Source organism: Melanerpes formicivorus, unplaced genomic scaffold (genome assembly GCF_026170545.1).
Source record: "Melanerpes formicivorus ecotype bairdi unplaced genomic scaffold, bMelFor1.0.p_v2 SCAF_88, whole genome shotgun sequence".
Lineage (NCBI taxonomy): Eukaryota > Metazoa > Chordata > Aves > Piciformes > Picidae > Melanerpes > Melanerpes formicivorus.
The window spans coordinates 2,076,886-2,103,254 of record NW_027142440.1 but is presented as its reverse complement, the minus strand read 5'-3'; the positions used below and the strand labels follow the sequence as shown (position 1 = coordinate 2,103,254).

Genomic DNA, 26,369 nt, shown 5'->3' with positions numbered 1-26,369 from the left:
CACCAATGGTTCTGCTGCCAATCCCACCGAGGGTGGCACGGGGTGTAAGTGGTGCCACCACTGCTGGTGCCATCCCTACAGGTGGCACGGGGTGTAAGTGGTGCCACCATTGCAGGTGCCATCCCTGCTGGTGGCACAGGGTGTAACAGGTACCATCCCTACAGGTGGCACAGGGTGTAAGTGGTGCTACAACTGCTGGTGGCATCCATGCGTGTGGCACAGGGTGTAACTGGCACTACTGCTGGTGCCATCCCTGTTGGTGGCACGGGGTGTAAGTGGTGCCACCACTGCTGGTGCCATCCCTACAGGTGGCACAGGGTGTAAGTGGTGCCACCACTGCTGGTGGCACAGGGTGTAAATGGTGCCACCACTGCTGGTGCCATCCCTACAGGTGGCACAGGGTGTAAGTGGTGCCACCAATGCCGGTGCCATCCCTGCTGGTGACACAGGGTGTAAGTGGTGCCACCACTGCTGGTGCCATCCTTACAGGTGGCACAGGGTGTAAGTGGTGCCACAACTGCTGGTGGCACCCATGCATGTGGCACAGGGTGTAACTGGCACCACTGCTGATGCCATCCCTGCTGGTGGCACGGGGTGTAAGTAGTGCCACCCCTGCCGGTGCCATCGCCGTGACGCTCCCCCTTCTGCTGGCCCCGTTGGCCTCCTCCCAGCCGCGCTCCCCATGACGCCACCGGCGCCGCCCCGGCCCTTGCCGAGCGCACCGCCGCGGGAGGCCCTTTCCCCTCCCTGCCGCCAGGAGGCGCTGTGACCGCCTCAGCCGCCGTCGGAAGCCACCGGAAGTGGCCGGAAGCGACCGGAAGCGAAGCTCCGCAGCCTGGTAGCGGCGGCAGCGGCGGCCGCAGGATGAACGCCCCTCCGGCCTTCGAGTCCTTCCTGCTCTTTGAGGGCGAGAAGAAGTGAGCTGTGGTGGGGTTGAAGGCTCCGATGAGGCCGGGGGGGGAGGCGGGGGGGGAGGGGTCCGGGCTCCCCGTACGGGGAGCCCGGACCCCTCCCCCCCCCCCCCTCCCCCCGCGGCTGTATGGAAGCCCCCCGGGAGGTAACTGAGTTGTCTCAACCCTCCCAGGATCACCATCAACAAAGACACCAAGGTGCCCAACGCCTGCCTGTTTACCATCAACAAGGAAGATCACACCTTGGGGAACATCATCAAGTCGTGAGCTCGAGGGCTGGGCTTCAATTGAAGCAGAAATGAGGCGGGGGGGTGGGGGTGGGGATGGGGGGATGTTAACTGGGGGGGTTTGGGGTCTAAAAAGCTTCTGTGTTGGTGCTGAGCGGTTGCTCACTGCTGCTTCCCCCCGCCCCCAGGCAGCTACTGAAGGACCCCCAGGTGCTGTTTGCAGGGTACAAAGTCCCACACCCGCTGGAACATAAGATTATCATCCGTGTGCAGACCACCCCTGACTACAGCCCCCAGGAGGCTTTCACCAATGCCATCACCGATCTGATCAGCGAGCTCTCCCTCCTGGAGGAGAGGTTCAGGGTAAGGCTTGCTGCTTGCCAAAGCGTTTCGGCCCCCAGCAGTTCAAAGCTAATCAAAGGGAAGGGTGCTGCAGCCTGCAGCTGCCAGCACAGGATGGCAAATGGGGGAAAGGGGCTGGGGAGTGCTGGGGGACAACAAGGTCCCCCTGAGCCACCACTGTGCCCTGGGGGCCAAGAAGGCCAAGGTGAATGGAGAAGAGTGTGGCCAGCGGGGTAAGGGAGGTTCTCCTCTCTTGTTCCCCTCAGGCCAGTTTTGGAGTGCTGGGTCCAGGTCTGGGCTCTCCAGTTCAGGAGGGACAGAGAAGTGCTGGAGAGAGTCCAGGGGAGGCTGAAAAGTTGCTGAGGGGCCTGGAGCAGCTCTGGGAGGAGCAAAGGCTGAGAGCCCTGGGGCTGAGAGCCTGCAGAAGAGCAGCCCCAGAGGGCAGCTGAGCAATGCTCAGCAAGAGCTAAAGGAGCTGTGGGGGGCAAGAGGCTGGGGCCAGACTCTGCTGAGTGGTGGCCAGGGCCAGGCCAAGGGGCAGCCTTGGGCAGAGAGTGGAGGCCAGGAGGTTGGATGTGAAGAGGAGGAGAAAGTTGTTTGGTGTGAGGGTGCTGGAGGCCTGGAGCAGGCTGCCCAGAGAGGTTGTGGAGTCTCCTCTGGAGACTTCCAAACCCCCTCTGGATGTGTTCCTGGGTGAGCTGCCATGGGGGACCCTGCTCTGGCAGTGGGGTTGGACTGGATGAGCTCCAGAGCTCCCTTCCAACCCAAACCATTCTACCAGAGAGGTTGTGGAGTGTCCTTGTGTGGAGAGCTCCCAACCCCCCCTGGGCAGTGTGGTGCTGGGCACTGTGCTGTGGGTGCCCTGCTGGAGCAGGGCTTGGCCTGGATGAGCTCCAGAGCTCCTTCCCAAGGATTCTGAGAGGAAAGGACTCCTGTCCAGACATGGTGGAGCCTGGCAGCTTTTCAGAGTTGTTTGCTTGCCCAGGCTGGTTGGGTGCTCTCTGTCCCTGGCTGCCCTGCAGTGGTTTTCTCTCAGTGTTTCACAGGACACTCAGCAATGCTTCGAGGACCTTCCTCTAGCTCAGCCCTCAGCACCTCTGTTTCTGTTTGTGTTGCAGGTTGCCATCAAGGACAAGCAGGAAGGCATTGAGTGAAGGCCCTGCAGCTGCAGCAGGATGTGCCCAGCAGCTGAGTGCTCTATTTCCCCCTCCTTTCATGGCAACTCCTTCTCCTCTTGTGCCATTTAGGTTTCATTTCCACTGGCAGCAGTGAGAAGTTGAAGCCTTTTGGTTTCCCGCAGCCCAGCAGCACTGTGCCAGGAGGAGAAGGGTTAAGGTTTTGGTTGATTTGTTGGATGTCACTGCAATAAATTCTATTTTTCTAATGAAGGACCCTGGGGTGAGGCTTTGGAGGCTGCTTTGGTGACTCTGCTGAGAGCCCTCCCTGAGCCAGCAGCTGCAGGGCTTGCACACTGCTTCCCCTCCCTGAGCCAGCAGCTGCAGGGCTTGCACACTGCTTCCCCTCCCCATGCTGCCCTCCCTGAGCCAGCAGCTGCAGGGCTTGCACACTGCTTCCCCTCCCTGAGCCAGCAGCTGCAGAGCTTGCACACTGCTTCCCCTCCCCATGCTGCCCTCCCTGAGCCAGCAGCTGCAGAGCTTGCACACTGCTTCCCCTCCCTGAGCCAGCAGCTGCTGCAGGCCAGGAGGGCTTGCACACTGCTTCCCCTCCCTGAGCCAGCAGCTGCTGCAGGCTGGCAGGGCTTGCACACTGCTTCCCCTCCCTGAGCCAGCAGCTGCTGCAGGCCGGCAGGGCTTGCACACTGCTTCCCCTCCCTGAGCCAGCAGCTGCTGCAGGCCGGCAGGGCTTGCACACTGCTTCCTCTCCCTGAGCCAGCAGCTGCTGCATGCTGGCAGGGCTTGCACACTGCTTCCCATCCCCATGCTGCCCTCCCTGAGCCAGCAGCTGCAGGGCTTGCACACTGCTTCCCCTCCCTGAGCCAGCAGCTGCTGCAGGCCGGCAGGGCTTGCACACTGCTTCCCCTCCCTGAGCTAGCAGCTGCTGCAAGCCAGCAGGGCTTGCACACTGCTTCCCCTCCCTAGAGCCAGTAGCTGCTGCAGGCCAGCAGGGCTTGCACACTGCTTCCCCTCCCTGAGCCAGCAGCTGCTGCATGCTGGCAGGGCTTGCACACTGCTTCCCCTCCCTGAGCCAGCAGCTGCTGCAGGCCGGCAGGGCTTGCACACTGCTTCCCCTCCCTAGAGCCAGTAGCTGCTGCAGGCCAGCAGGGCTTGCACACTGCTTCCCCTCCCTGAGCCAGCAGCTGCTGCAGGCTGGCAGGGCTTGCACACTGCTTCCCCTCCCTGAGCCAGCAGCTGCTGCAGGCTGGCAGGGCTTGCACACTGCTTCCCATCCCCATGCTGCCCTCCCTGAGCCAGCAGCTGCAGAGCTTGCACACTGCTTCCTCTCCCTGAGCCAGCAGCTGCTGCAGGCTGGCAGGGCTTGCACACTGCTTCCCCTCCCCCCGCTGCCTCCCCCTCCCCTGGACTGCCTTCCTTCCCCTCCCCACTCTGCATTCCCTCCTCACACTGCCTTCCTCCCCTCCCTCACACTTCCTCCCCTCCCTCACACTTCCTCCCCTCCCTCCTCTTTCTCCCCTCCCCACTCTTTCTCCCCTCCCCACACTTCCTCCCCTCCCCACTCTTCCTTCCCTCCCCATTCTTTCTCCCCTCCCCCCGCTTCCTCCCCTCCCCCCCGCTTCCTCCGCTCCCCACACTTCCTCCCCTCCCCACTCTTCCTCCCCTCCCTCACACTTCCTCCCCTCCCTCACACTTCCTCCCCTCCCTCACACTTCCTCCCCTCCCCACTCTTTCTCCCCTCCCCACTCTTTCTCCCCTCCCCACTCTTTCTCCCCTCCCCACACTTCCTCCCCTCCCTCACACTTCCTCCCCTCCCTCACACTTCCTCCCCTCCCCACTCTTTCTCCCCTCCCCACACTTCCTCCCCTCCCCACACTTCCTCCCCTCCCTCACACTTCCTCCCCTCCCCACTCTTTCTCCCCTCCCCACGCTTCCTCCCCCTCCCCACGCTTCCTCCCCTCCCCACGCTTCCTCCCCTCCCTCACACTTCCTCCCCTCCCCACACTTCCTCCCCTCCCTCACACTTCCTCCCCTCCCTCACACTTCCTCCCCTCCCCACTCTTTCTCCCCTCCCCACACTTCCTCCCCCTCCCCACACTGCCTCCCCTCCCAGGCACTGCCAACTGAACACCTCTTTTATTAATCATCCTTTCTATAAAACAAATGCACCAAGTGGTGAAAACTTACAGTAAAAGAAAGTGGATGCTGAGGAGGAGGAGGAGGAAGAGGAGGAGGAGGAGGAGGAGGTGGTGGTGGTGGTGGTGGTGATGGCTTCAAACCAACTCTCGCCTGGAGTGTTTGCTTTGTGCTCTGCCACGGAACAGCTGGTCTAGAAGAGGTCATGGTTACATGGGTACCAGTCACTAATACTGCACTAGTTGAAAGCAAGGGGGTGGAGGGGTGGCACAAGGGACTAGGACTTCTTCCAGATGGCTGTGATGTTGACACTGGTGAGCACAACCAGGTAGCTGAAGCTGGGGTCTGCCACCACGTTGTTGACGAAGACTTCGGTCAGCTGCTCGCCGTTGGCGCGGAGCTCCGGCCACGAGAGGATCTGGGGAGGGCAGAGGAGGGAAGGATGGGATGGGGATGGGAGCACATCAGCCACAGCAACCCCAGGCAGTGCTGCAGGCTGGGGGCAGAGTGGCTGAGAGCAGCCAGGCAGAGAGGGACCTGGGGGTGCTGGTTGATGGTAGGCTGAACAGGAGCCAGCAGTGTGCCCAGGCAGCCAAGAGGGCCAAGGGCATCCTGGCCTGCATCAGGAACAGTGTGGCCAGCAGGAGCAGGGAGGTCATTGTGCCCTGTGCTCAGCACTGCTTAGGCCACACCTTCAGTCCTGTGTCCAGTTCTGGGCTCCTCAGTTTAGGAAGGAGGTTGACTTGCTGGAAGGTGTCCAGAGAAGGGCAACGAAGTTGGTGAGGGGCTTGGAACACAGCCCTGTGAGGAGAGGCTGAGGGAGCTGGGGTTGCTTAGCCTGGAGAGGAGGAGACTCAGGGGAGACCTTCTTGCTCTCTACAACTACCTGAAGGGAGGTTGTAGCCAGGTGGGGGTTGGGCTCTTCTCCCAGGCAGCCAGCACCAGAACAAGAGGACACAGCCTGAGGCTGTGCCAGGGGAGGTTTAGGCTGGAGGTGAGGAGGAAGTTTTACACAGAGAGAGTGATTGCCCATTGGAATGTGCTGCCCAGGGAGGTGGTGGAGTCACCATCACTGAAGGTGTTCAGGAGGAGACTTGATGGGGTGCTTGGTGCCATGGGTTAGTTGTTTAGGTGGTGTTGGATTGGTTGATGGGTTGGACACCATGATCTTGAAGGTCTCTTCCAACCTGGTTCGGTTCGGTTCAGTTCTATTCTATTCTATTCTATTCTATTCTATTCTATTCTATTCTATTCTATTCTATTCTATTCTATTCTATTCTATCCTATCCTATCCTATCCTATCCTATCCTATCCTATCCTATCCTATTCTTCTCCTCCTCCCTAGGGAGAGCACAGCTGCAGGCCTGAGCTCCCCAGCTGAGGGGCAGGCACCTGCTGGAGGGAGTCCAGTGGAGGCTGTGGAGGTCCTGAGGGGCCTGGAGCAGCTCTGGGAGGAGGAATGGAGGAGGTCTCCCCTCAGCCTCCTCCACGCTGGACTCCCTCAGCTGCTCCTCACAGGCAGGGTGCTGCAGGCCCTTCACCAGCCTCAGTGCCCTTCTCTGGACATGCTCCAGCCCTTCAATGACCTTAGTCCAGTGAGGGGCCCAGAACTGAGCACAACACTCAAGGACAAGCTCCAGAGGACCCAACCCCAGCAGCAGCTGATGAGCACAGGGGAGCTGTGAGCCTGCCTGGGGCAGTCCTGCCAGGGGACAGCCCCTCTGGCTGCCCTGCTCTGAGCCCTCAGGGAAGTGCTGCCCATTCTCATGCTCCCCCCTTTAACCACCCACTGAGGGCCCTTCTGCTGCACAACTCAGCAGCAGAGCTGCTTTATGGCTCCCAGTTCCAGGTGGGGTTGTGTGAGAGTTGAAAGCTGGCCTTGGCCACACTCTTAGGTCCTCCTCACATGCAACAAGAGCCAGGGCAAGAGGAAATGGCCTCAAGTTGTGCCAGGGGAGGTTCAGGTTGGACATGAGGAAAAAATCTCTTCCCAGCAAGGGCTCTCAGGCCCTGGCCCAGGCTGCCCAGGGAGCTGGGGGAGTCCCCATCCCTGGAGGGGTTTCAAAGCCTCCTGGATGTGGTGCTGAGGGCTGTGGGTTAGCAGCAGTGGTGTGGTTGTGAGCTCTGGGGGAGTGGTTGGACTTCATCTCCAAGGTCTCTCCCAGCTTCCAACACTTCCATGGTTCTGTGGTTCTAATTGCTGGTGAGTGTAGGGTAGATAAACCAGGAGTGTTCTGGTGTAAACCTGCTGAGGGGAGCTGGGTCAGCTGCAGCTGCTGGGGAGAGGCCCAGCTCAGCCCCTTGAAGGTGTGCAGAGAAGGGCAATGAGGCTGGGGAGGGGTCTGGAGCACAGCCCTGTGAGGAGAGGCTGAGGGAGCTGGGGCTGCTTAGCCTGGAGAAGAGGAGGCTCAGGGGAGACCTTCTTGCTCTCTCCAACTCTGTGTCCTTCTTGTGCTGGGGCCACCAGAATGGAGGCAGGATTGGAGGTGGGGTCTCTACAGAGGAGAGCAGAGGGGCAGAATCCCCTCTCCTGCCCTGCTGCCCACACTCCTCTTGATGCAGCCCAGGCCATGGCTGCCTTCTGGGCTGCATGAGGGCACTGCCAGCTCGTGGTGAGCTTCTCCTCCATCAGCACCCCCAAGGCCTTTGTGTGAGTGTGTGCACAATGGATACCACAGAGAGCTCTGGAAGGCTTCTGGACAGGGTTTAAAGGGGTGAAGCCAGTCTGAAGGAGCTGGGGTTGCTTAGCCTAGAGAAGAGGAGGCTCAGGGGAGACCTTCTTGCTCCCTGAAGGGAGTTGAAGCCAGCTGGGGGTTGGTCTCTTCTGCCAGGCAGCCAGCACCAGAACAAAAGGACACAGTCTCAAGCTGTGCCAGGGGAGGTTCAGGCTGGAGGTGAGGAGAAAGTTCTTCCCAGAGAGAGAGATTGGGCCTTGGGATGTGCTGCCCAGGGAGGTGGTGGAGTCCCCATCCCTGGAGGTGTTCAGGAGGGGCTTGGATGTGGCACTTGGAGCCATGGGTTAGTTGTCAGGAGGTGTTGGGTGGGAGGTTGGACTTGCTGATCTCTGAGGTCTTTTCCAACCTTGTTGGCTCCATGATTCCATGAAGGCCAAAGGAGTCCTTACCTGTGTGGGAGGGATCCTCTTCTCCGAGCGTTTGCCCTTGGCAGGGGAGGACCATGCTGTGAGGTGGCTGGAGAGGTGATACATCCACACACTGCCCTTCTCATCACCACAGAACACATAGCCTTTAGCTGGAAGAGCAAAGGAAGCAGCTGGGAAAGCACTGCAGGACTGAGAGGCCACCCAGCTGGAGAGCAGAGCTGTGGGAGGGCAGGGGATGTCCTGTGGCAGGGAAAGCCTCTCTCCAGCACAAGGACATAACAGAACCCAGCAGGGAGAGGCTGGAAGGGAGCTCTGGAGCTCATCCAGGCCAAGCCCTGCTCCAGCAGGGCACCCACAGCAGCTTGCCCAGCACCACACTGCCCAGGGGGGGTTGGAAGCTCTCCACACAAGGACACTCCACAACCTCTCTGGGCAGCCTGCTCCAGGCCTCCAGCACCCTCACACCAAACAACTTTCTCCTCCTCTTCACATCCAACCTCCTGGCCTCCACTCTCTGCCCCTTGCTGCCCCTTGGCCTGGCCCTGGCCACCACTCAGCAGAGTCTGGCCCCAGCCTCTTGCCCCCCACAGCTCCTTGAGCTCTTGCTGAGCATTGCTCAGCTGCCCTCTGGGGCTGCTCTTCTGCAGGCTCTCAGCCCCAGAGCTCTCAGCCTTTGCTCCTCCCAGAGCTGCTCCAGGCCCCTCAGCAGCTCTGCAGCCTCCCCTGGACTCTCTCCAGCAGTTCTCTGTCCCTCCTGAGCTGGGGAGCCCAGAACTGGACCCAGCACTCCAGATGTGGCCTCAGGAGGGCAGAGCAGAGGGGGAGGAGAACCTCCCTTGCCCTGCTGGCCACACTCTTCTCCCTGGCCACCAGGACCCCATTGGCCTTCTTGGCCCCCAGGGCACATTGCTGCCTCACGGGGACCTTGTTGAAATCTTCCAGGCCCCTCAGCAGCTTTGCAGCATCTCCTGGACTCTCTCCAGTAGTCCTCTCCTGGACTCTCTCCTTTCCAGCCCCCACCATTCTGGGATTCAGAGAGTCTCCCTGCAGAGCAGACCCCAGGAGTTTCCATCTGATTCTGTGGAGCACAGCCTGCAGCCACACCTGCTCTGGCAGGGATGCAGCTCCCTGCAGAAGCAGGAGGTTCCATCTGATCCTGTGGAACACAGCCTGCAGCCACACCTGCCCTGGCAGGGATGCAGCTCCCTGCAGAAGCAGGAGGTTCCATCTGATCCTGTGGAACACAGCCTGCAGCCACACCTGCCCTGGCAGGGATGCAGCTCCCTGCAGAACCCAGGAGGTTCCATCTGCTCCTGTGGAACACAGCCTGCAGCCACACCTGCCCTGGCAGGGATGCAGCTCCCTGCAGAAGCAGGAGGTTCCATCTGATCCTGTGGAACACAGCCTGCAGCCACACCTGCCCTGGCAGGGATGCAGCTCCCTGCAGAACCCAGGAGGTTCCATCTGCTCCTGTGGAACACAGCCTGCAGCCACACCTGCCCTGGCAGGGATGCAGCTCCCTGCAGAAGCAGGAGGCTCCATCTGATCCTGTGGAACACAGCCTGCAGCCACACCTGCTCTGGCAGGGATGCAGCTCCCTGCAGAAGCAGGAGGTTCCATCTGCTCCTGTGGAACACAGCCTGCAGCCACACCTGCTCTGGCAGGGATGCAGCTCCCTGCAGAACCCAGGAGGTTCCATCTGCTCCTGTGGAACACAGCCTGCAGCCACACCTGCCCTGGCAGGGATGCAGCTCCCTGCAGAAGCAGGAGGTTCCATCTGCTCCTGTGGAGCACAGCCTGCAGCCACACTTGCTCTGGCAGGGATGCAGCTCCCTGCAGAACCAGGTTCCATCTGCTCCTGTGGAACACAGCCTGCAGCCACACCTGCCCTGGCAGGGATGCAGCTCCCAGGCTCTAGCCCCAGCCAGGGGCTCCTGCGATGGGGGAAAGCTCTGCATGGCTGCTCCAAGCACACATGTGGCTGCCTCTGGTACAGCCTCTGCCAGTCCCAGCAGGGTGCTGCCTACCTGGGCAGGTGCTGAGTGTCAGGTAGGAGAGGTCTGTGCTGGACCACTCCAGCTCAGCCAGGATGACAGCAGGCACTGCTCGCTGGCAGCCCTTGGCCTTGGTGTCGAAGGTCCGGGACCAGCTCCATAAGTAGATGCAGCCTGGTTTAGAGCTCTTGGACACTGGGGGAGAGAGAGGGGAGCAGAAGTCAGCTGCCTGGCAGTGAAGTGCTGCCAGACAAAGGCTGGCCTCTGGTGAAGGAGGGCTGTCCAGAAGGTGGCTGTTGAAGGGACCTGACACTATGAAGGGACCCCTCCTGTGAGGACAGACTGAAGGAGTTGGGGCTGTTCAGTCTGGAGAAGAGAAGGCTCCCAGGTGACCTCATTGTGGCCTTCCAGGATCTGAAGGGGGCTACAGGAAGGCTGGGGAGGGGCTGCTCAGGATCTCAGGGAGTGATAGGACTAGGGGGGATGGAATGAAGCTGGAGGTGGGGAGATTCAGGCTGGAGGGGAGGAGGAAGTTCTTCCCCATGAGAGTGGTGAAGCCCTGGAATGGGTTGTCCAGGGAGGTGGTTGGGGCCCCAGCCCTGGAGGTGTTTAAGGCCAGGCAGGATGAGGCTCTGGCCAGGCTGATCTAGTGTGGGGTGTCCCTGCCCATGGCAGGGGGGTTGGAACTGGGTGATCCTTGTGGTCCCTTCCAACCCTGACTAATACTGTGATACTATCACACCAACAGAACTCTTGCCACCTCCTCCACCTTACTTTGGGACAATCAGAGGCCTCAGAGGTATTTTCAGCCCTGTTCCTGAACACCAGGACAAGCATGAGCTGCTCAAAAAGCCCCACCCCAGCTTTAGGAAGCCTCCCAGATGCAGGAACCCCACATTCCCCTGCAGAAGGGTACAGCTGCCACCAGCCCTTGGGCAGGAAGGAGCTCTCCTTCCTGCCTTCCACCTCAGCACCGTGCTTGGGAAGGGTCCTGCTGATCTCCAGCTCTGCTTTGCACCTCCAGCCTGAGTGCTAGGGGAAGATATGGGACTCTGGGTGACTAAACCCATCCTGGGTAGCCCCAGAGCTCTGCAGGAGGGGTAGGGGCACCCTCTTCAGTCCCTCTGCTCATCATGCTGCCTTCAGCCTGCTGTGGAGCCCAGTTACCTTTCTGGACTGGGCTACTGCCCCCAGGACTCACCAATGACATCATCATTGAGAAAAGCCAAGCCATCAACCCTGTGAGATGATGTCATCTCTCCATCCTCATCAGGAAACTCAAATATGGCTTCAAAGGTCCTAGAGGAGAGGAGGGGAGGAGGGGAAAGGTGAAATGAGTCAAGTCCTGGCTGGGCAGCAGTAGAAGGGGGCTCAGGAACAGGACCCAGAAGGGAAGCTGTGTCTTAGCCTCTGGCCAAACTCAGATGAATTCCCACTTGAATCAGGGCTTTGGCCACCTGGGTTTATTACCCCAGCAGCCAACTGTTTGCTCAGGAGCCTGCTGGTTGACTGCAGTTGGGTTTGCAGGCACCAGGGCTAGCATCTGTCAGCATGGAATGACTTCACTTGCTCCTCTGCTGTTGATTTTGCTGGGCTCCCACAGCGTGGCCATCTCCTGGGTAACCTCACGCACCAGGAGCAGGACAGAACTTGTCTGAGCCTGCAACTCCAGCCAAGAATTTATGGCCTTAAGGTGAGAACTCCCTCAAGGCTCAGGGTGTTGTGTTACACTTGTGCCAGCCTTCTTCAGAGCAGCCTGGAGCACCAGGGCACACTGAGGGCTGCTGGCTTTGAAGGCTCCTTCAGCATCAAGTAACTGAGGACAGGACAAGAGGAAATGGTCTCAAGAGACCCTGGGGGGCTGGAGAAGGGCAAGAAAGCTGGGGAAGGGTCTGGAGAACAGGGCTGGGGAGGAGCAGCTGAGAGAACCAGGGGTGTTCAGCCTGGAGAGGAGGAGGCTGAGGGAGACCTCATTGTTCTCTGTAGCTCCCTGAGAGGAGGCTGCAGTGAGGTAGGGGTTGGTGTCCTCCCTAGAATCAGATGCTACAAGGAGAGGGAATGGCCTGAAATTGTGCCAGGGGAGGCTTAGGTTGGAGATGAGGGAAAATTTCTCTGCTGCTAGAGTGGTCAGGGACTGGCACAGGCTGCCCAGGGGGGTGGTGGAGTCCCCACCCCTGGAGGGGTTCAAGAAGCCTGTGGCCATGGCAACTTGGGGACATGTTCTGGTGGTCACAGAGGTGCTGGGTAGAAGGTTGGGCTGGATGAACTTGGAAGTATCTCCAACCTTAATGACCCTATGATTGTGTCAGCACCTGTGCTGGCTGTGGGCAGGAGGGTTGAGGCTTGGTGGGACAGAGGTGGGGCACGCTGCTTTTCTTCCTCAGCTAATGAAGCCTCTTCTAGGCCTATGCCTTCTCCTCATGAAAACCAACTCCACATTCCCCCCCCCTCCCCCAACTCCTGGTTCTCACCTGCTTTTTTTGTCCTTCTCCAGTTTGATATTCCAGGCACAGCAGCCACTTTCACAGCCAGCCAGCAGGTACTGCTCTGGGCAGGTGGGGACCAGGGCGAGGCGGAGGGGAATGGAGAGCGCCTCCAGCACCAGCAGCTGGCTGCAAGAGAGAAGAGGAGGCACCAAGCAGTGGAGTGGGGCTGCAAGGTGGTAATTCCAGGCTCCTGGAGTGCCCACATCTGGGTTTTGGGGTTTTTTGTTCATCTTTACCTTGCTTTGAAATTGTAGTCAGAGTCTGGAATCCCAATATCCCAGAGTGCAATCCGCTTGTCATAGGATGCAGCTGTGGGACACAGGAGAGAGGCAGGTAGTGACACCGCTGCTCATCAGGCTCTGCTCCTGCCAGCTGCCACTGCTACCCATGGCACAGGCTCAGCACTCACGCCTGGGGCATCAGAGAGCTCGTTAAGGCACAGCTGCAGGCACCAGGGCTCCTGCCTCAGCACTCCACAGACACTCAAACACGCTTGGCCAGCACTTCGCCTGCACTCAAAGGCTGTGTCCTGCTGATGTGACTCCATTAGAGCCCATGGCCAGGACTACACCTTCCCAGCCTGCACTCAAAGGCTGTGTCCTGCTGATGTGACTCCATTAGAGCCCATGGCCAGCTCCTCACCTTCTCAGCCTGCACTCAAAGGCTGTGTCCTGCTGATCTGACTCCATTAGAGCCCATGGCCAGCTCCTCACCTTCTCAGCCTGCACTCAAAGGCTGTGTCCTGCTGATGTGACTCCATTAGACCCCATGGCCAGCTCCTCACCTTCCCAGCCTGCACTCAGTTTGTTTCCTGCTGATGTGACTCCATTAGAGCCCATGGCCAGCTCCTCACCTTCTCAGACTGCACTCAAGGGCTGTGTCCTGCTGATGTGACTCCATTAGAGCCCATGGCCAGCTCCTCACCTTCCCAGCCTGCACTCAAAGGCTGTGTCCTGCTGATCTGACTCCATTAGAGCCCATGGCCAGGACTACACCTTCCCAGCCTGCACTCAAAGGCTGTGTCCTGCTGATGTGACTCCATTGGAGCCCATGGCCAGCTCACCTTCCCAGCCTGCACTCAAAGGCTGTTTCCTGCTGATGTGACTCCATTAGAGCCCATGGCCAGGACTACACCTTCCCAGCCTGCACTCAAAGGCTGTGTCCTGCTGATGTGACTCCACTGGAGCCCATGGCCAGCTCCTCACCTTCCCAGCCTGCACTCAAAGGCTGTTTCCTGCTGATGTGAATCCATTAGACTTCATGGCCAGGACTACACCTTCCCAGCCTGCACTCAAAGGTTGTTTCCGGCTGAAGTGACTCCATTAGAGCCCATGGCCAGGACTACACCTTCCCAGCCTGCACTCAAAGGCTGTGTCCTGCTGATGTGACTCCATTGGAGCCCATGGCCAGCTCCTCACCTTCCCAGCCTGCACTCAGTGTGTTTCCTGCTGATGTGACTCCTCAAGACCCCATGGCCAGCTCCTCACCTTCCCAGCCTGCACTCAAAGGCTGTGTCCTGCTGATGTGACTCCATTAGAGCCCATGGCCAGCTCCTCACCTTCCCAGCCTGCACTCAAAGGCTGTGTCCTGCTGATCTGACTCCATTAGAGCCCATGGCCAGGACTACACCTTCCCAGCCTGCACTCAAAGGTTGTTTCCTGCTGATGTGACTCCATTGGAGCCCATGGCCAGCTCCGCACCTTCTCAGCCTGCACTCAGTTTGTTTCCTGCTGATGTGACTCCATTAGAGCCCATGGCCAGCTCCTCACCTTCTCAGCCTGCACTCAAAGGCTGTGTCCTGCTGATGTGACTCCATTAGAGCCCATGGCCAGGACTACACCTTCCCAGCCTGCACTCAAAGGCTGTGTCCTGCTGATGTGACTCCATTAGACCCCATGGTCACCTCCTCACCTTCTCAGCCTGCACTCAAAACTTGTTTCCTGCTGATGTGACTCCTCAAGACCCCATGGCCAGCTCCTCACCTTCCCAGCCTGCACTCAAAGGCTGTTTCCTGCTGATGTGATACCCTAAGGCCCCTCTGGCCTTATGCTTCCAGTCATGGCTTTTGGTGGAACCTAAAATACAACCTCAGCCTCTAACTCTGATGCTGGTGCCACTTGATTCCAGGTACCCACAGCTTCCTGTGGTGACACCCAGCTGGGAAAGCTGCAATGAAAGGCATTAAATGTCTTCAATCCTACCAGGTTGCTTGGAGTGATCTGAATCCTACTCGGAGGAGAAGGGGTTAGTGCCCAGTCCCCAGACAAGCATGCAAAGCCTCTCACTTCACTTGTGTGCAACCCAGTGAGCCTTGCTTGTTGCATGGATGGAAAAGTCATCTCCTTGTCCCTCCAGGCTTCTGCTTTCTGCCCTGAGCTGCTTCTGGAGAAGCCCTCACCTCAGATCCCTCTGTTTCAAACCGGGTTTGGTGCTGAACGGTTCAGGTAGCACTCTAACCACTCCAGGATGTGGGTAATTGCAGGCAAGAGGAACAATGTGCTGTGGGGTGCAGGTGTGGCTCTCTTAACAGCTTATTTCACAACCCTGACAATGCCATCTGTAACCTGATGGTTCACTTCACCTCCTCCCAGTCTCTAAGCCCTGAGCCGCTGTGGGCGCCACTGGGGCCAAGCTCTCTCCTGCATCAGGAGCTGAGGAGGCACAGAACTCAGATTTCATTTCCTCACAAGCAATTAAGTCAGCTGGAAAGGAATGAATTCCAACAGCCCCATTATGTGCTTCTGTCCCCTGTGGCTGTGCTGGAGGAGGGCCCTGCCAGCTGCCCCCACAGCCTGCTCTGCCTGGCATTCTTCTTACTCATCCCTGCGGAACGGATCCACTGCTGGGCTCGTTTGAGCCAGGGGGTGTGTGACAGCCACCCTAAGAGCTCCTGCCAGGGCAAGGGGAGCTGCTGCCCCCCAGCTAGGGCCAGGCTCTGGGGCTGGAGCAGTGTGGGAAAGCATCTCTCCACAGTGTCTGTCCAGGCGGGCGCAGCTGCGCCGGCTGTGCCGAGTGCTGCACTTTGGCTACGGCAACCCCAGGCAGAGCTACAGGCTGGGGGCAGAGTGGCTGAGAGCTGCCAAACAGAGAGGGACCTGGGGGGTACTGATCGACAGCTGCCTGAATATGAGCCAGCAGTGTGCCCAGGTGGCCAAGAGGGCCAATGGCATCCTGGCCTGCATCAGGAACAGTGTGGCCAGCAGGAGCAGGGAGGTCATTGTGCCCCTGTACTCTGCTTTGGTTAGGCCACACCTTGAGTGCTGTGTCCAGTTCTGGGCCCCTCAGTTTAAGGAGGACATCGAAACACTTGAAGGTGTCCAGAGAAGGGCAACAAGGCTGGGGAGAGGCCTTGAGCACAGCCCTGTGAGGAGAGGCTGAGGGAGCTGGGATTGTTTAGCCTGGAGAAGAGGAGGCTCAGGGGTGACCTCATTGCCCTCTACAACTACCTGAGGGGTAGTTGTGGCCGGGAAGGGGTTGGTCTCTTCTGCCAGGCAGCCAGCACCAGAACAAGAGGACACAGTCTCAAGCTGCGCCAGGGGAGGTTTAGACTTGAGGTGAGGAGAAAGTTCTTCACCGAGCGAGTCGTTTGTCATTGGAACGGGTTGCCCAGGGAGGTGGTGAAGTCCCCATCCCTGGAGGTGTTCAAGAGGGGATTGGATGTGGCACTTGGTGCCATGGTCTAGTCATGGGGTCTGTGTTGATAGGTTGGACTCGATGATCCTCGAGGTCCTTTCCAACCTAAGTTATACTGTGAGACTGTGAGACTGTGGCTGCCCTCGCTACGGCAGCCGAACCCTTCCCGCAGGGAGCGCCTCCTGAAGCAGAGACTTACTGAAGAGGTGAGTTGCTTGAGTTGGGCTGAAGCAGACAGTGGCAATGGGCTTTTTATGAGCTTTTATCTCCCCATAGCAGAAGTCAGATGCCACGTGGATCAGCTTGACAATGCCTCTCCTGCCAGCAGCAGCCAGGATGTTGTGGGATCTCCTGCGGCTGTCGCTGCTGGCCATCGTGAGGGTGGTCCACGCCACGCTGAAGAACTCCTGGAGGGGGGCAAAGAAACCAAGGAGAGTAGGGAAAAGAGAACTGCCAGCAGGGATGGCTGCTAGCTCACAGGTTAAGGCAACTCCCCAGGTGACACAGGCAGACTATGCAAGGGGCAGCACTGAAGCTCAAAGCAAGCCTCAGGAGGATCCAAAGACTCCAGGTTCCGCTGCGGTGCGGAGCAGGCCTGGATGACCTGCATGACCCTGCCTGGGGAGCAAGAGGCAAACTCATCCTCCACACATAAACACCAGAAGCAAACCAGGCTGAAAGGATCAGCCATACATCACAGAAGCAATAAGGCTGGAAAAGACCTCAGAGATCAGCAAGTCCAACCTCTCACCCAACCCCTCATGACTACTAGACCATGGCTCCCAGTGCCACATCCAAGCCCCTCTTGAACACCTCCAGGGATGGGGACTCCACCACCTCCCTGGGCAGCACATTCCAAGGGCCAATTCCTCTTGCTGGGAAGAACTTTCTCCTCACCTCCAGCCTAAACCTCCCCTGGCACAGCTTGAGATTGTGTCCTCTTGTTCTGCTTCTGGCTGCCTAGCAGAAGAGACCAACCCCCACCTGGCTCCAACCTCCCTTCAGGGAGTTGGAGAGAGCAAGAAGGTCTCCCCTGAGCCTCCTCTTCTCTAGGCTAAGCAGCCCCAGCTCCTTCAGACTGGCTTCACCCCTTTAAACCCTGTCCAGGAGCCTTCCAGAGCTCTCTGTGGTATCCATTGTGCACACACTCACACAAATGCCTTGGGGGTGCTGATGGAGGAGAAGCTCACCACGAGCTGGCAGTGCCCTCATGCAGCCCAGAAGGCAGCCATGGCCTGGGCTGCATCAAGAGGAGTGTGGGCAGCAGGGCAGGAGAGGGGATTCTGCCCCTCTGCTCTCCTCTGTAGTGACCCCACCTCCAATCCTGCCTCCAGTTCTGGTGGCCCCATCACAAGAAGGACACAGAGCTGCTGGAGTGAACCCAGAGGAGGCCACAAGGGTGATCCAAGGGCTGGAGCAGCTCTGCTCTGAGAACAGGCTGAGGGAGCTGGGGGTGTTCAGCCTGGAGAAGAGAAGGCTCCAGAGGGACCTTAGAGCAACCTTCCAGTCCCTGAAGGCAGGTGGCAGAGGGACTTTTCCTGAGGGTGTCTAGAGCCAGGCCAAGGGGGAATGGTTTGAAGCTGAGGCAGAGCAGGGCTAGACTGGAGCTGAGGAAGAAGTTCTGCAGTACAAGGGTGCTGAGACTCTGGAACAGGCTGCCCCAGGGAGGCTGTGGAGGTTATGGGAGAAGGAGGAAGGGACAACTTCTTCCTAACATCCAACCTCCCTGGATGGCCAGGCTGGATGAGGCCTTGAGCAGCCTGGGCTGGTGGGAGGTGTCCCTGCCCGTGGCAGGGAGGTTGGAACTGGATGATCTCTGAGGTCCCTTCCAGGCTAAGCTATTCTGTGACTTCTACAGCAGGTTATGGCATTTCCACTCCATGCTCTCTCTTCCCACCTACCTCTGCAGCCACCTTGTACTTTTTCAGCACCATGCCTGTCTCACAGTCAATCAGACAGACAGATTCCCCCCCACACGTCGCCACGGTTCTGGAGGAGCTCACAACAGGATCTGAAACAGGAAAGAGAGGAGGTGAGAAGATCCCAGGAGCATAGAGGCAGACTGCAGCTTACCACTGCCTGCTGCTCTCCCAGGCTCCTGTTTTCCAAGCCAAAGAAGCACTGGGTAAGCAAATCTCCTCCTGACAGCAGAGACCACAGCCTGAAGGAGCAGGGATCTAAGCCATGGAGATCCCAGAGTGGTTCTGGGAATCCACCTTGAGTCCTGTGTCCAGGTCTGGGCTCCTCAGGTTAGGAAAGAGGTTGAGATGCTGGAAGGTGTCCAGAGAAGGGCAACAAAGCTGGGGAGGGGTCTGAAGCACAGCCCTGGGAGGAGAGGCTGAGGGAGCTGGGGTTGCTTAGCCTGGAGAAGAGGAGGCTCAGGGGAGACCTTCTTGCTCTCTCCAACTCCCTGAAGGGAGGTTGGAGCCAGGTGGGGGTTGGGCTCTTCTCCCAGGCAGCCAGCACCAGAACAAGAGGACACAGTCTCAAGCTGTGCCAGGGGAGGTTTAGGCTGGAGGGGAGGAGAAAGTTCTTGCCAGAAAGAGGAATTTGCCATTGGAATATGCTGCCCGGGGAGGTGGTGGAGTCCCCATCCCTGGAGGTGTTCAGGAGGGGATTGGATGTGGCACTTGGAGCCATGGGTTAGCTGTCAGGAGGTGCTGGGTGACAGCTTGGACTTGCTGATCCCTGAGGTCTTTTCCAACCCTATGGATTCTGTGATCCTGGGAATTCAGAGCTCACCTTTCTTGGTTCCAGAGTCTAGCAAGGGCTCGAAGACACCTGACCAGAGCTGGGTTTTAAAGTCCTCTCTGCTGTTGCCTTTGCTGTGGCACTGAAGGAAGTGCAAGGGCTCTGCACTGACGTCCTCCTACAACAGACCAGCCCCGGTCAGCAGATCCATCCCCCCTGACAGCCACCTGCCTCAGCAGAACCAGCAACCTGAGCTCAGCTGCAGCATCCTGCAGCCCTTCTGTGTGTGCTCCAGAGGCCAGGAGAGACTGAGGTGCCAGCAGGCCTCCCTAAGCCAGCAGGTGACTCTGCAGAGAAGGTGTGCCCAGCAGCCCCCAGCAGCCAACCCCCACTGCCTGCTGCAGAGAGGAGCTGAAGAACCCTTTAGATCCCCACTGGGCTGAGCTGAGGAGGGGTCAAAACCAAAACACCTTTCCCTAGGCAGCCAGCAGTGTGACCTGAGAGCCAGTCATGCCAGTCCCATTCCTGAGAACAGGCTTTCAGTGCAGCACCTCAGAGCCCCTTGGTCCATCCAGCCCCTGGCAGGGGATTCCCAGTCTCCAGGGGGAGCCTTCCCTGACGCCTCTGAGAGATTCAAAAACAACAAGGAAAGAAACAAAGAAGAACAAAGAAGTGTAACTCACAGTGCACCTGGCCAGGCCTCAGCTCCAGTGCTGTGCAGAGCTCCCAGGAAATCTGAGTGCAGCTCTTCCCACTCAACCAAGAGGCCAAATGCAGCCTGATGAACCTACCTTGCCCTTGGAGTTCTTCACTGGGGTCAAGCTAACGACTCCGTTGTCCTGCTCCTGGCTCTTCTGCTCCCCTGCCAGCTGGCTGGACCTCCTGTTGCTTTGTCCCTTGGGAAACTGCTCTCCATTCTTCTGTGTGCCTTCAGCTCCCTGCTGAGGGCTTGCCTGCTTGGCTGGCTGGTTGGAGGCTCTGGGTTTCTCAGGAGCTGGCACCTCCTGCACGTGCCTGGACTTCCTGGGAGTGACTGCAGCCTCCTCCTTGGGGTCTGCCTGGGATTTGGACCTCTTGCTTCCAGAGACTGATTTGGAATTGTTCCTTTTCCTCTTGCTGGGCTTCAGTGTGACCTGTAAGGCAGACTGTCAGTTTGCTGGAGAAGGTTTCTAGCTTCCTGGAGGTGTGCAGATCATTTGGAAGGCAGAGGTGTTCACTGCTCAGATGCCACCACTGCCCTCCCATGGCTACAGCCTGGCTGCCAAGGCCTGCACAGCCCACAGCTGCAGAGGCCCCAGAGGCAGAAGGAATTTCCTCCCCCCAGCTTCATTTTCATCTCCTGCTCCTCATCCCAGCTACTTGTGATCTGTGGAAGATGGGGAACCCCAAATCTAGCCAGGGACTGAGGGGGGTTCAATCTGCAGCCACTTCTAAGGTGAGCACCACCACAGGCAGCCCAGGCAGCAGCCCAGCTCTGCCCTCAGAAACATTCCACCTTCACAGGAGAGGTGGAGCCAGGGGCACCACACTCATGGAGAGACTGAGAGCCCTGGGGCTGTTAGTCTGTAGAATCACAGAACTGTCAGGGCTGGAAGGCAGCTCAAGGCTCAGCCAGCTCCAACCCCCTGCCATGGGCAGGGACACCTCACACCACAGCAGGTTGCTCACAGCCACATCCAGCCTGGCTGCAAACACCTCCAGGCAGGAGGCTTCCACCACCTCCCTGGGCAACCTGTGCCAGGCTCTCACCACCCTCATGGGGAACAACTTCTTCCTCACAGCCAAGCTCCATCTCCCCACTTCTAGTTCTGCTCCACCCCCCCCCCAGTCCTATCCCTCCCTGACACCCTCAAAAGTCCCTCCCCAGCTTTCTTGGAGCCCCCTGCAGATCCTGGAAGGCCACAATGAGGTCACCTGGGAGCCTTCTCCTCTCCAGCCTGCACAACCCCAACTCCCTCAGGCTGTGCTCACAGCTGCTCCAGAAGGCTAAGAGGAGACCTTCTCAATGGCTGTAAATGTCTGAGGGGTGGGTGGCAGGATGAAGGGGCCAGGCTCTCTTAGTGGTGCCCAGAGCCAGGACAAGGACAACAGACACAAGCTGGGACCTCAGCATGTGGAGAAACTTTGTTTGTGTCCATTGCTCCTGCTCCTGGCACAGCACTGACAAGAGCCTGGCCCCTTCCTGACACCATCCTGCAGGTGTCTGTGAAGAGAGAGCTGCAGAAGAGCAGCCCCAGAGGGGAGCTGAGCAATGCTCAGCAAGAGCTAAAGGAGTCCTGGATCCTCTTCTGGGCTCTCCAGGTCAGGAGAGGGAACTGCTGGAGAGAGTCCAGGGGAGGCTGCAGAGCTGCTGAGGGGCCTGGAGCAGCTCTGGGAGGAGCAAAGGCTGAGAGCCCTGGGGCTGAGAGCCTGCAGAAGAGCAGCCCCAGAGGGGAGCTGAGCAATGCTCAGCAAGAGCTCAAGGAGCTGTGGGGGGCAAGAGGCTGGGGCCAGACTCTGCTGAGTGGTGGCCAGGGCCAGGCCAAGGGGCAGCAAGGGGCAGAGAGTGGAGGCCAGGAGGTTGGATGTGAAGAGGAGGAGAAAGTTGTTTGGTGTGAGGGTGCTGGAGGCCTGGAGCAGGCTGCCCAGAGAGGTTGTGGAGTGTCCTTGTGTGGAGAGCTTCCAACCCCTCCTGGGCAGTGTGGTGCTGGGCATTGTGCTGTGGGTGCCCTGCTGGAGCAGGGCTTGGCCTGGGTGATCTCCAGGGGTCCCTTCCAACCCCTCCATGCTGTGATTCTATGAACTCTCTTGGGTCTCCTGTGAGAATGGAAGCTCTCTCCTCTGGGAGAGCAACTCAACTTTCACACTTGGTCTGGCCACAAAGAACAAAGCTCAGGTGCTGAGCACAGCCTGGGGCTGCTCTCACACTTCCCAAAGGGGCACAGCTGTGCCAAGTGCTGCTGACTCCCAAGGGATGAAGAGGAGATTGGTAATCCAAGTGGAAAAGCAGCTACCTGAGTGACATCCAGTGCAGCTTCCCTGGGGCTCTCTGTAGCTTCTTCCTCACTGTCCTCTGTCTCCTCCTCGGGTTCAGGATCTGTGTTTACCTCCAGGCCCAGCGAGGAGGACAGAAACTCCTCTGCAATCATTTTCACCTTAGAAGCAAAGAGGAGGGGTTGGAAAGGGACAAGCAGCAACAGCAGCCACCCCCCACTGTGTGACACCCAGAGCTGCCCTGCTGAGGGCTGGCTGCCTGCTTCCCCTGCTTCACAAGGCCTGGAGGGACCCTCAGCTGGCACACAGCCTGGCACCCAAGTCCTCTGCTGGCATCACACCACTCCAGAACTGCCCTGGGGGTACCCCAGGTGTCAGTGCTGGGCCCCAGCCTGTTCAATAGCTTCATAGATGATCTGGAGGAGGGGATGGAGTCCATCAGCAGTAAATGTGCAGATGACAGCAAGCTGGGGGCAGGAGTTGAGCTCTGAGAGGGTTGGAGAGCTCTGCAGAGGGACCTTGCCAGGCTGGACAGATGGGCAGAGGCCAAGGGCAGGAGATTGAACACATCCAAGTGCCAGGTGCTGCACATTGGCCACAGCAACCCCAGGCAGTGCCACAGGCTGGGGTCAGAGTGGCTGAAAGCTGCCAGGCAGAGAGGGACCTGGGGGTAGTGGTTGACAGCAGCTGAAGAGGAGCCAGCAGTGTGCCCAGGGGGCCAAGAAGGCCAAGGGCATCCTGGCCTGCAGCAGGAAGAGTGTGGCCAGCAGGAGCAGGGAAGTCCTTGTGCCCTGTGCTCAGCACTGCTTAGGCCACCCCTGGAGTCCTGTGTCCAGTTCTGGGCTCCTCAGGTTAGGAAAGAGGTTGAGATGCTGGAAGGTGTCCAGAGAAGGGCAAGAAAGCTGGGGAGGGGTCTGGAGCACAGCCCTGTGAGGAGAGGCTGAGGGAGCTGGGGTTGCTTAGCCTGGAGAAGAGGAGGCTCAGGGGAGACCTTCTTGCTCTCTCCAACTCCCTGAAGGGAGGTTGGAGCCAGGTGGGGGTTGGTCTCTTCTGCCAGGCAAGCAGCACCAGAACAAGAGGACACAGTCTCAAGCTGTGCCAGGGGAGGTTTAGGCTGGAGGGGAGGAGAAAGTTCTTCACTGAGAGAGTCACTGGCCATTGGGATGTGCTGCCCAGGGAGGTGGTGGAGTCCCCATCCCTGGAGGTATTCAGGAGGGGACTGGATGTGGCACTTGGAGCCATGGGTTAGCTGTCAGGAGGGGTTGGGTATTAGGTCACAGCTTGGACTTGATGATCTCTGAGGTCTTTTCCAACCTGGTTGATTCTGTGACCTGTGGTAACAGCACAGCCATGGAACAAGACACAGCAGAGATGGAAGCCTCAGCTGCATGGAGGCAGCTAAAACATGTCTGGCATTTCCCCACTGCAGCAACAAGAGTTCTGTCACTGCCTCTTCTTTCATCCAGCTTCTGTCACAGCTAGAGGCTGCCATTAGCTATTGCTGGGTCCTCCACTTGGGTCACAGCAACCAATGAAGGCTCCATGCTGGGGACAGAGGCACTGGAAACTGCCCAGTGGAAAAGGAGGCTGAAAACAATGGCTGGAGATGAGTCAGGGGATGCTCAGCTGGCCAAGAAGGTCACCAGCAGCCTGGCCTGGAGCAGCAGTGTGTGGCCAGCAGGAGCAGGGCAGAGTTTGTTCCCCTGGGCAGGGCACTGCTGAGGCTACATCACAAATACTGCATTCAGTTCTGGGCTCCTCACTCCTAGAAGGACACTGCAGGCTGGAGCAGGTCCAGGGGAAGAGCAGCAGAGCTGGGGAAGGGTCTGGAGAAGAGGGCTGGGGAGGAGCAGCTGAGGTTCACACAGTCACAGAATCACTGAGGCTGGACTAGAGCTCTGAGCTCATCCAGGCCAGCCCATGAGCCAACCCCACCACACCAACCACAGCATGGCACTCAGGGCCACATCCAACCTTGCCTTAAACACCTCCAGGGATGGTGACTCCACCACCTACCTCCCTGGGCAGCACATCCCAGAGTCTTATTCCCCTTTCCATGAGGAATAGCTTCCCAGCATCCAACCTAACCCTCCCCTGGCACAGCTTCAGGCCATGGCCTCTCCTCTTGTCACAAGGGGCCTGGGGGCAGAGCCTGACCTCCACCTGGCTACAACCTCCCTTCAGGTAGTTGTAGAGCTGCAGAGGTTGCTCAGCCTGGAGAACAGGAGGCTGAGGGAAGACCTCACTGCTCTCTACAACTCCTTGAAAGGAGGCTGGAGCCAGACTGGGGTTGGTCTCTGCTCCCACAGAAGAAGTGATGGGATGAGATGAAATGGCCTCAAGTTGCCCCAGAGGAGGTTTGGGCTGGCCATGAGGAAGAATTTCTTCCCCTTGAGGGTGGTCAAGGCCTGGCCCAGGCTGCCCAGGGCAGTGGTGGAGTGCCCAGGCCTGGAGGGGTTTCAAACCCTGGGGCTGTGGTGCTGAGGGCCATGGCTCAGTGCTGGCCCTGAGTTAATGTTGGACTCAATGACCTTTAAAGGCCTTTTCCAGCCTGAACGATTCTGTGACTCCCTGATTTGCAACTAATGAAGCAGGGAGGCCACTGCAGGCTTGCTAATTAGTCCAAGGGTCATTAATGCTGATGAGTTGCCAGGCAGGGTTCCAGGGCACTCCCTGCAACTTCCTGCACGCTCAGGCCGAGCGCTTCTGGAGCTGCTGAACGAAGCAGGCAAGGGGAGAGGAGAGATGGAAGCTGGGCACAGCCCCACAGGATGGCAATCACCAGGGCCAAGTGCCAGGGGCTGCACTTGGGCCACAACAACAACCCCAGGCAGTGCCACAGGCTGGGGTCAGAGTGGCTGAGAGCTGCCAGGCAGGGAGGGACCTGGGGGTAGTGGTGGACAGCAGCTGAAGAGGAGCCAGCAGTGTGTCCAGGGGGCCAAGAAGGCCAAGGGCATCCTGGCCTGCAGCAGGAAGAGTGTGGCCAGCAGGAGCAGGGAAGTCCTTGTGCCCTGTGCTCAGCACTGCTTAGGCCACACCTTGAGTCCTGTGTCCAGTTCTGGGCCCCTCAGTTCAAGGACATTGAGAGACTTGAAGGTGTCCAGAGAAGGGCAACAAAGCTGGGGAGGGGTCTGGAGCACAGCCCTGTGAGGAGAGGCTGAGGGAGCTGGGGTTGCTTAGCCTGGAGAAGAGGAGGCTCAGGGGAGACCTTCTTGCTCTCTGCAACTCCCTGAAGGGAGGTTGGAGCCAGGTTGGGGTTGGTCTCTTCTCCCAGGCAAGCAGCACCAGAACAAGAGGACACAGTCTCAAGCTGTGCCAGGGGAGGTTTAGGCTGGAGGGGAGGAGAAAGTTCCTCCCAGACAGAGATTGGCCCTTGGGATGTGCTGCCCAGGGAGGTGGTGGAGTCCCCATCCCTGGAGGTGTTCAGGAGGGGACTGGATGTGGCACTGGGAGCCATGGGTTAGCTGTCAGGAGGTGCTGGGTGACAGCTTGGACTTGATGATCTCTGAGGTCTTTTCCAACCTTATTGATTCTAAGTGACACCACCTGCCTGTGAGAGCCCCAAGAGCTGATCCCAAAGCCCCCTAGCCCTGAAGCAAAGGCCCTGGGAGGCAGGCTGCAGGCTCCTGGCCTGGAGGAGCCCGGGGCAGGCGGGCCGGGACCTACCCGCCAGCGGGTGAACTCGCTCAGCGAGCTGGGGCCGTAGGCGATGTTGGACTGTGCTGACTCCAGGAACTTCTCCTTGATGGACCTGAGCTGCTCAGCTGTGTGCTTCTCAGGCAGCTGGCCACGGAAGAACTTCTCCCAGTGAGCAGTGACCTAGGCAGGAAGACTCACTTCAGGCAACAGAAAGCCACAGCACCACAGCACCACAGCAATCGTGGCAGCACTCAAGACCTCACCACGGCCAGGGAGTCACCAGGAGCCAAAGTCACCAAGAGCCCAAAGTCCCCAAGTCCCCAAGACCCCAAGTCACCAAGACCCAAAGTCCCCATGACCCCAAAGTCCCCAAGACCCCAAGTCCCCAAGACCCCAAGTCACCAAGTCCCCAAGTCCCCAAGACCCCAAGTCACCAAGACCCCAAGTCCCCAAGACCCCAAGCCACCAAGTCCCCAAAGTCTCCAAGTCCCCAAGTCCCCAAGTTCCCAAGTCACCACAACCCAAAGTCCCCACAACCCAAAGTCCCCAAGTCCCCAAGTCACCACAACCCAAAGTCACCAAGACCCCAAGCCACCAAGTCACCAAGTCCTCAAGTCCCCACAGTCCCCAAGTCACCAAGTCCCCAAGACCCCAAGTCACCAAGTCCCCAAAGTCACCAAGACCCCAAGCCACCAAGTCACCAAGTTCCCAAGACCCCAAGTCACCAAGACCCCAAGTCATCAAGTCCCCAAGTCACCAAGGCCCCAAGTCACCAAGTCACTAAGACCCCAAGTCCCCAAGGTCCCAAGTCCCTGAGACCCCAAGTCCCTGAGACCCCAAGTCACCAAGACCCAAAATCCCCAAAGTCACCAAGACCCCAAAGTCCCCAAGACCCCAAGTCACCAAGACCCAAAGTCCCCAAGACCCCAAGTCCCCAAGCCACCAAGTCCCCAAGTCCCCAAGACCCTAAGACCCCAAGTCCCCAAGTCCCCAAGTCCCCACAACTCAAAGTCCCCAAGTCACCAAGACCCAAAGATCACCAAGACCCCAAGACCCCTAAGTCCCCAAGTCATCAAGACCCTAAGTCCCCAAGACCACAAG

General features: G+C 58.7%; 2 protein-coding genes across 2 annotated transcripts in view; one reads left to right on the top strand and one right to left on the bottom strand.

Moving 5' to 3' along the window:
• The first annotated feature begins 796 nt into the window (after positions 1–796).
• Positions 797–2,864, top strand: POLR2J (RNA polymerase II subunit J). The gene is made up of 4 exons (XM_068165340.1): positions 797–917; positions 1,085–1,174; positions 1,327–1,501; positions 2,599–2,864. The coding sequence occupies exons 1-4, from the start codon at positions 865–867 to the stop codon at positions 2,632–2,634; spliced, it is 354 nt and encodes a 117-aa protein (XP_068021441.1). The 5' UTR covers positions 797–864; the 3' UTR covers positions 2,635–2,864.
• A 1,866-nt stretch (positions 2,865–4,730) lies between these two features.
• Positions 4,731–26,369, bottom strand: part of LRWD1 (leucine rich repeats and WD repeat domain containing 1) — a 31,651-nt gene continuing 10,012 nt past the window's right edge. The window contains exons 3-14 of the mRNA XM_068165434.1: positions 25,296–25,448; positions 21,650–21,790; positions 19,448–19,789; positions 18,708–18,834; positions 17,867–17,976; positions 16,165–16,372; positions 12,569–12,641; positions 12,318–12,458; positions 11,048–11,145; positions 9,880–10,041; positions 7,874–8,001; positions 4,731–5,167 (exon numbers count right to left, since the gene is read on the bottom strand). Of these exons, the coding sequence (XP_068021535.1) occupies positions 5,027–5,167; positions 7,874–8,001; positions 9,880–10,041; positions 11,048–11,145; positions 12,318–12,458; positions 12,569–12,641; positions 16,165–16,372; positions 17,867–17,976; positions 18,708–18,834; positions 19,448–19,789; positions 21,650–21,790; positions 25,296–25,448 (1,824 nt within the window). The 3' untranslated portion in view covers positions 4,731–5,026. The remainder of the gene's footprint in view (positions 5,168–7,873; positions 8,002–9,879; positions 10,042–11,047; positions 11,146–12,317; positions 12,459–12,568; positions 12,642–16,164; positions 16,373–17,866; positions 17,977–18,707; positions 18,835–19,447; positions 19,790–21,649; positions 21,791–25,295; positions 25,449–26,369) is intronic.